This window comes from Tubulanus polymorphus, chromosome 12 (assembly GCF_964204645.1).
Source record: "Tubulanus polymorphus chromosome 12, tnTubPoly1.2, whole genome shotgun sequence".
Classification (NCBI taxonomy): Eukaryota; Metazoa; Nemertea; class Palaeonemertea; order Tubulaniformes; family Tubulanidae; genus Tubulanus; species Tubulanus polymorphus.
This window is the reverse complement of record NC_134036.1, coordinates 5,568,045-5,577,370: the sequence shown is the minus strand read 5'-3', so window position 1 is coordinate 5,577,370 and position 9,326 is coordinate 5,568,045. Positions and strand designations below refer to the sequence as shown.

Here is a 9,326-nt window from a genome sequence, read left to right as displayed (position 1 = left end):
GTATGTATTTTACAAAGAAAAATACAAAGGTACTTCAAGTACTACCGACCAGTGAGAATGCAGAATAAAATATGCATATTTTCGAGCTGACGCATTTGATCAAGAAATTATTGACGAAAACAGATAACTAGTTAATCGCGTTCGAGTTCGAACGTCACGGGGATGAGCTGAATGTACACTCTGGGTCCAGTTTCACCAAAAAGGTCTACCTAAAAAGGAATCGATTGGATTTATTCATCGATTCCGTTGATCTCAAATCGGTTTAGGATATGATAATTTTTTGTGAGAACCAGAAAAGAACCCGGTTGTAACGCTGTTAGAAAAATGCTGAAGTAAAAAAACCAGTCGATTTTCATCGAGTTAACTCCAAATCAATCCGTCTTTCTCGAAACTGCTAAACTCTGTGGACTGCACCCAGTTCTTATTTATTGTAATTCAAATTTATAAGACAGGATTTAACTTGACTTTTAAATTCAAAAATGAGACCATGATTTTGGATGTTCAGCGTAACCAATACCACACATATATTTTTAAGATCATATTATTTTGCTTTATACAGGTACCAATCGAAAAAAAAAGAAAAATATAGCAATGCGCTGTACAGTACGAGAGGCCTATCGGGACAAAGACAGAAATTGAAGATAATCAAAAGGTAAAGGCAGTTATTTCTATCAGATTGTGTGCAGTAATTGATATTTGAACGTATTACTTTTACTGATCGTGGATCGATTTCACGAAACGTATTAAACCCTTTTATTGTGACCGAATTACTAACCACGATGGATCATGACTAAATCATTATGGCAGGTGATAACCTTAAGCATCTCTATGTCTGTTTCATCTTTGAGCCCCCTCGACGAGAGGGCTCTTAACGATATTATAACCAATGATGCTTCTAACGCCGTAGAAGCAGCATCTAATTTGTTTTTGTTTGTGACTTTTTGTCGTTTTGGCGAGGTTATTCTCGATTTAAACGACTTTATTCTCGTTTTGAAGACATTATTCTTGACTTGACGAGTTTAATCTCGGTTTGACGACTTAATTCTCATTTTCACGACATTATTCTCGTTTTGACGACATTAGTCTCGTGTTGGCGTATTTCCCTCGACGATACAGCCGATGTCTAACAATAATCTTCCATTTCCATGAAAAGAGAAAACACCCCAGAGGCTGTTGGAGGATCTATGCGAATCGGTTTTTAACTCTGCCTGCCTCGAGAATGTACGCAAAAAGTTGATGAATAATTGCGCAAAACAGAACCTGCATTGGTGCAGTCGATGTGATGTATATTTCTATTCTACTTCACGCATATCAACACGTTGGCAGGTTGAATAGGAAGGGAGAGAGCCCGAGACCGAGTGATTGTTCATAATCAATACAAATTTTGAATTGATGCAGATGTTTTAGCTCTTCAAACACCCTCTATCACTCATACGTACTCGAACCGGTATCGTATGTTACAGTCAAATGTTATCATAAGCAGTGAAATTAATCAGCTGTGAAAAGTGAGTATTATTAATTTTGCAGAAATAATAGGAGTTTTAAGCGGTTTTTACAAAGTATTCGTTCACCCTTCGTCTATAGTGACATCGCAGTTCTCAGAATGCAGAAGCGATAGGCAGTAAAGTAAAAAATGAAATGAATGGGGGAAACAAATATAGCTGCAAAACAACATCAAAGGGTTTCTACAGACTGGCTGAAGATATGGTATTCTCTAGTGTTCTCAATAAATATAGGCTTAGATTTAAAACAATTGTATTTGATGCTGCTAGTTCCACTGATGGAAGGAAAATGAAATATGGACTCAAAAACGACGACTGAAATCTAGTAGTTGCAAAGCAGCGATTAATCGAGTTCCCGCTCCTGTTCACATTCGAACTAAAAATTCATTGCTGCGGTTTTCGAACTGGATTTCATAATCGGAGTAAATGGAGAATGTTTCTGAAATAGATACCTGGTTTGGACATTTCTTTGACATGAAAATGACGTTACAACGTAACCGTACACGAGAATCTACACAAATGTCAAGTGATCCACGGCAGTTCTTTATTTCTTGACGGTGTTCTCTGTAAGTTACCGGTACTACGTAAAAATAGGATGAGCTGTATGTACATATGATTTTTTGCTTCGGGGCGTCGGTTTTATTTCTGCAATTCAGTTTAATTACGATGACAAGCTGTTAGACGAATGTATATACACTTTATGGATCCTCGCATGCTGAAAAAGGAAAAGAAAAGAAAAATCATCAGACAAATAACTGGGTTTTCTGCGAATTTCTCGTTTTCGATTATGTCAACGATTCATTCTGTAAAATATTGTTAAGTGTCCATGACGACTCTCTAGTTTACTATGGCTTTCGTGATTCGAAATGATTCCATTAGATTATGATTATATAGTAATGACGACTTTTCTCATTCTCAATGAAGCCAGCGATTTGTAAAATTCCAATCATTTACAAATGACGACCATCGCAATTTCGATGAATTGTTAGGTTTGAGAACTACATCACTCTTATCTAGAAGACGTATCTTTAGAATCTATACTTATAGTTTAAATTGTTTAGTATTTCTAAATCGAAAACAAAGAAAAATTCTTAACACTCCAAACACAGCTGCTAAACTGCAATACATATGATATCGGGCGATGGTGATATACGATACCGATTCTAGTGCGTCTGAGTGATAGAGACAAAGAGAATTGAAACCAATTGAAACGTCTGCATTATTTAAATAGTTTAATCGAATATTATTTTCGCTGTATAAACTGCTATCGTCTGGTCGCATCGTTGTACACGTACTCGCGGAAAATGTCTTCAAAGGTAATGCATTCACGTTTTGATAGTTCTTGTTTGTAAAACTGTCGTCGAGTCCTCTATTTCCACAGCAAGGATTATGATTAGGATTAGGATTAGGATTTTATTCACCGCTCCATGTACCATTTCTATGGTACATGGAGGGAGACTTATACAAAGTATACAATATTTACAATTAACAGAGAATATAAACTTGTCTTCAAAATATAACAAAATTATTGATAATACATTCATACTCTATTTACGATATACTTATTATTGGGGGGGGGGGGGGGAGAGATCTATATACATCTAAGCCTTTTTTTGAAGAATTTTGCAAAGTGGATTGTAGGATTTTTTTTAGAATACCAAGAGTTCAAATTCAAAATATTTTCACGCATTTCATTCAGTGGGTTGCAGTTAAAAATAAAACGCAATTCATCACCAAAAACATCGCAAGCCGAACATGATCAATCATCTCTATCTAACGGAAGGTTTGATAATTTATTTACAGGCATGAGATTAGACCTAAATCTTAATTTTAATAGAATCATTACTAAATCCTCGTCAAGTTCACTAATCTACCTTTCTAATTCAATATCATTTTTGTATTGCATAAAATTAATGTATATCGGATTAGCGTCTACTTTTGAAACGGTATTTCGAAGGTGTTGATCACGAAGAGTGTGTTTTATTCGACTTGAGAAGGTCCTACTGTTCGCCATAAATTGTTGTGTCCAAATATGGAGTGGAGATTCACTAATAAATCAAGATTTTCATAACCCCCAAACCTCGCATCCATACATAGCGATAGGAGCGACACACATATCAAAAAGCTTGAACACAACATCTACATGAAGTTTGAAGCGCCTGCCTTTTTGAACGATCGAAAACATAGCTCTCGTTGCTTTATCATAAGGGTATTTTCTTGATTTTGCAAAGCTACCAGTCCAGTTAAATTTCACTCCAAGCAATACATAATCCTCAACTACCTCTAGCTCTTGATCGCCAAACATGAATTTCGAAATCTGCTTTATCCTGTCATCGATGTTCTGCCAGCGACACCTGGTGAATCCTATTTCGCCGTGAGTTAAAGCCGTCGTTGCCGCAGCAATTGATTATCTGCTGTACATAAGTGATACATCTGGTGGATGATCATCTACTACGGGTAGAATCCTCATGACTTTGTGCCCACCAGGCCAGAGTGGACTCCTCTCCTCGCATCGGCACTCTTCCGTTTCTGCATCCATTTGTGTATGAATTGAAACATGTTAACAATCGAGTTTTATTTGGATAAACAATGTTCTCAGAAAACGTACATCGCTTGATGATTTCCTTTATTTTCAGTATGTGGTAGTTTTAGTTTTGCTGATGGTCACTGATTCATTTTCATTTATGTGTTTCTTGTGCAACGAAGGTTGCAAGCGAGACTGCCCTCATCTTCGTTGGGATGATCCTAAGTACAGAGTATGCAAGAGAAACTGTTTGTATGCGCGTTGTATCGATAGATGTTCAACGGGCCATTTCAACTTTCTTTTGAACTTCTAAAAAATCGATACACCAATCTATCTGGTTTAATCCTGGTTACTTCAAATAAAAACAAAAGAAAAATGTTTAACATCTTTTTATCGTTCCGTTTCTCCCATTTTTGGATAGATCGAGATAGATCGATGCGCCCCTTTTTATAGGAGAAATCTAAATTTTTAATGAAATTGTAATTCTATCAATTCGAGACGAGGTTTATAGAAAGTCAAGTATTTACTTCAAGAAGTCTATTTTCAAATCGACATCATAAGAGACTTTCAGATACACAATAGAACGAAAAAGAACTATAAACGGATTTTATGTCTTTTACAAGGAAAATAGAAAGGTTTTCGAGAAAGTACGGCCGACCAGTGCGAATGCAGGAAAAAGATGAATATTTTCGAGCTGACGCATATGAAATGTATTTACCGAGAACAGATTTCGAGCTGACGCATATCATCGCCTCATCTATTCTACAGGATTTGCATTAGTTTGCATAATGTAAGCTCTGTTCAAATAGGCGTGCATTCGTTTTGTTCGCGTCCTATTTGTGTCGCCTTAAAAACCGTTACAATAATGTTTACACACATCGATCTCCAGTCCGCGTTGTCTGCGGGTTCTGTGTGAGTCGCTGTGTACTACGTCATCGTTATAAGCGCATCGAAATTAAATCGAATTTCTATAATTCGATTGAAAATTAAATCCCTCGATTACGGAGTAAAACACCGACGGTAGGACTAGTTTTTTTTCGCATAGAATTGAGTCAAAACGTCAGTATTCTTTTGTAGTTTCTATAACTGTCATTCTTTTTAGATTTCGAGGAGCAAGTAGTGTTTCGCGTATGCAAATCCAGAGGAGTACATCGGTTCACACCGACGCGTGCTTATAGCGATATAGTGATAATATTTTCACGTTGCTAGACGTTCAAGAATTAGTCTAGACATTTATTGACCTATATTCTAATCGATAAAATCGATTCTTCGTCTTATACGTTTGCTCGTCCCAATTCCGAGATTATATCAGTCATGTTTTTTTTTTTTTACCTAATAACGCCGAATAAATCTCTAAAGAATGGTTTCAATAGACAAGCGACAAGTCTTTCCACTTGAAAGGAAATCAATAGAGTTTTGTTGACATTTCGATTCAAACGCTACTTTTTATTCCCTGACCGCAATAGAAACTTACGCTATATCGCCGCTATCAGTTTTGAAAGCGGCTCTCTATATAGAGAACGTAAAAAATCACAAAACCGCCCGCATAAACTCTTACTCGTAATCGCGGTTCTGTTCTTCACTTCCGCGAGATCTCGAACATTTTCGCTCGATCTAATTCAATCTAAAGTTCTTGCTTGCGGAAGATACAGAATGAATCCGAACGCGGAACTTTATTCGAATGCTAGCGACGGCAACAGAAATTGGGCCGCTAATGTTTTATCGACCATTGATTTCAAGCCGGGTGGTTACAGTAATGTATTGGATATAGGCTGCGGTAGCGGTGAAGTCACTAATACCATACTGAGTAAATTGGACAACGTCGAACATCTTACCGCTTTTGATAAGGTAAATACAGTCTGCTTTGTTGGTCAGAGGGGGGGGGGGGTTATATCATAGCTGCATCGTTCATCAGCTCAGAGGTTACCCTTCGTTAGCCCAATCAGCATTGACACAGGTTTGACAGATTTGACAAACTTAACCAAAACCTGCTAAACGCAGGGAATTCAGCTAGAGTGCTATATTGTATCACTTTGCCTTACCTCATTCAAATAAATGGATTGTAATATTTCGGGCCTAGATATTTCTCCGATTCAAAGAATAAATCTTTTGGTTGTTACAAGGAAACATCAGCTAACTCAGGGATTTCGGCCAATGGCCAAACCGGGATCCCATCGTGGTCTCTATACGGGAGGTAAAATTTGTGTGCATGTTTGCTGTATGTTTGCTGTACCATAAAATGGCCGACCTGCTAAATGCGCGAGCAATGAATGAAAAATGAATTTGATTCTGGATTGGAAAAAAACATCGCGTTTATTTATCTATATAGTTTGTTTCACTATCGCATTCCAGTACGAATCTATGGTCGATTTCGCCCGTTCGAAAAATCCGAATCCTAAAATCGAATACCTGGTCGCCGACTTGACCGATCCCGACTCGTACGGAGCGGACTGGCGACGGAAATTCGACTTGGTCACGTCGTTCATGGTTCTTCACTGGACTCCGAATCAATATAAGAACTTGGAAAATATAAAACGTCTACTCTCCGTTAACGGGGAAGTCGTCCTCGTGCTGATTACGTCATCAATGATGGTTCACATGTGCGATGTAGACAAATTGGAAAAATGGTCTCCGTATTTCCAGGTATGACTCATTCATCAGTGTGAAATGTTGTAACCATCTGAGTGCAGATTATGTTGATAATGACGGTTCTCTCCAAAGCTAGCAGCTTAACCGTTCGACCGATTTACGATTTAAATATGCTATAAAAAATGTTGATAGAGCAATTTTATCTTTCGAATGATGCATTACCTTATAAGGACATTCATTTTTGAAAGGTTTTTAATTCTATAGTCAGATCTAATGACGAGTTATTTTTCTGTAGGGATTTACACCGGACTGGTCGTTGGAGCCGAGCTGGGAGGAATACAGCGAATGGAGGTCTCCGGATATAGTCAGTGGATATCGCCGAATGGCTGAATCATTGGGGTTCGCTGTTAAACGTTGTGAAATCACAACTCGTGATTACACATTTTCCGATCGCGAATCTGCAAAACGTTAGTGAACCATAACTGAAAACATCCTCCCTCATTTGTTTTCCGGACCCGTTGGCGTCGCGAGACTTCAGGCGCGGTCACACGGAGACGATTTGGTCCGGACCGCGAATTGGAACGAATCAAGCTCGAGTTAATTGTTCCGGGCCTTATTTGGACCGTGACAATGATTTTAACCATACTTCGATGATAGCGAAACAAAGGATGTTCTACTATTATTACATATCGTGTTATTTTTTTCAGAATGGTTCGGCGCAATTTTACCGCACGTAAAACGAATTCCCGAATCGAAACTAGCCGAGTTCATGGACGACGCGCTCGGTGTTTATATGGGAAAAGTTCCAGTCGATGAAAATGGCACGTTACACATGGCAGCTTCCGCTGTTGTGGTCCACCTGCAAATCATATCTTAGCGATAAACATATTTATTGGAAATATATCTTGAAGTACGCGGTGATCATATGGATCTATCTTTTAAATGATATCTTCCGCTCATAATTCCCGACTTATATCAATGTGTATAACTCCACGTGTCTCGTGTAGGATCACTGATTTTCAGCTCACTCTGACCGATATGCTTAGCATTAGTGGACCCCTTAGGTTGTCTCAGTCTACTTATTAATCATGATTCGCGTCATTTTACTTGAAATTCATTTGACAAACTCAAAGGCTAAATGCTGACGGTCATAGCGGTACAAACGTCAAACGTACAAAAAACGCATAATACATGCATTCATATTTTGCTGGATGGCAGGATTAATCGTATGTAGAAGAAAGCTAAGCTCAGGTCGACTTGCGACCCGATCATCTCGTCTGAAGGACCTGCCATATTTTCATCGGGAACCGTGCGCTTCGCGACGGATTGATCGCAGACCAGTCGTATAAGCCGAATCGCGAGGATAGAACCAGTTCTGCTTTTACACGACCCGATCAAACCATCGTAGCAAATCAGCGACAGAGTAAGCCTGCGGCGATCGGGTCGTAGTCGACCTGAGCGCTATTACGACGATGCAACGAATTGATCGGTAACCGGCGGTCACGTTTTAAAAACCGCTCTTATCTCACGACGAGATAATCGGGTCGTGAGTCGACCTTAGTCGAGCTTAGCTTGAGGAAAAAAGTAACTTACTGAAACTCTGAATTAAGTCGTAAAAGATTGACCTAATCAATTTTGAAATTGGAATCAACCGTATGTCGTATGTTTACTGTGTCACTTGTCAAGGAGTATTAGGCCTTATTATAGGTTTGTTATTATTCGAGATTACGACCCTGAATTATAGTATACAGTAGCTTAATCGTATTACAAGCGATGGTCTCTCGTCCATAATTGAAGTCAGTGTACCTAATTCGTTTGGTGTCATAAAGAGATAATTTGTATTTTGACTAACTTTTCTTTTGTTTTTGTTTTTTTTTTTTGGTTGAAGGAGTAAGAGATTGACCGGAAAATCACATAACGTACGCCTGATGATGGCTAATAGTATGGTGGCTGATAAGTGCCAAATACAATAATTTTCACACGACCTCGATTATAGAAAAACACAAAACGAAACTTATAGAGCAAAAACGAACTCTTCGCTTGCTGGGGTCCAAAAATTAATTTTACCGCACAAAACGAAATATTATGATTTCATGTTTTTGCGCCATAAAATTCGTTTTTGCACCGTAGCAAAAACGAACTTTCGTTTCGCTACCGCGCGAAAAGGAAATATTATAGAGCAAAAACGAAAATATTCGTTTTTTCTCCATGATTTTTCGTTTTTGCGCAGTAAAGTCCGGCAAAAACAAACCATTTTTTGCTTTATGGATTTTCATTTTGCATTTTTCTATAATCAAGGTCATATGAAAAATAATTCAATAGAGCAAATACGAAAGTTCGTTTTTGCTAGGGCGCAAAAACGAATATTATGGAGCAAAAACGAAAAATCATAGAGCAAAAACGAATGTTTTCGTTTTGCATTTTTCTATAATCGAGGTCGTGTAAAAATCAATGCATTTGGCCCTTATCAGCCACCGTACGTTTTTGCTGAATTCGTTGCGGGATTTCCCTCGTTATCATCTTACACGGATATTGTGTATCTTCTAGTCTCAACACAGTCATAATACTGACGAATTCTTTAAGATACAAAATCCTTTTCTGAAATATGAGGCTCAGACTTTACTAGATAAAGAATTTGTCTTCGGTTAAAAGGGCGTGTTATTAGACTAATGCTGATGTGGAATTGCAAGAATACTTTTTTTACGACAATG

General features: G+C 38.1%; 1 protein-coding gene across 1 annotated transcript; it reads left to right on the top strand.

Moving 5' to 3' along the window:
* The first annotated feature begins 5,596 nt into the window (after positions 1–5,596).
* On the top strand, positions 5,597–8,333 carry LOC141913922 (juvenile hormone acid O-methyltransferase-like). Its single transcript, XM_074805142.1, has 4 exons — positions 5,597–5,874; positions 6,379–6,669; positions 6,911–7,082; positions 7,323–8,333. The coding sequence occupies exons 1-4, from the start codon at positions 5,680–5,682 to the stop codon at positions 7,490–7,492; spliced, it is 828 nt and encodes a 275-aa protein (XP_074661243.1). The 5' UTR covers positions 5,597–5,679; the 3' UTR covers positions 7,493–8,333.
* Positions 8,334–9,326: the final 993 nt, after the last annotated feature.

Coding starts and splice junctions, on each gene's coding strand:
- LOC141913922 (XM_074805142.1), top strand. CDS start 5,680: ATGAATCCGAACGCGGAACTTTATTCGAATGCTAGCGACGGCAACAGA. Junction 5,875..6,378: donor ATCTTACCGCTTTTGATAAG/GTAAATACAGTC, acceptor ATCGCATTCCAG/TACGAATCTATGGTCGATTT. Junction 6,670..6,910: donor AATGGTCTCCGTATTTCCAG/GTATGACTCATT, acceptor ATTTTTCTGTAG/GGATTTACACCGGACTGGTC.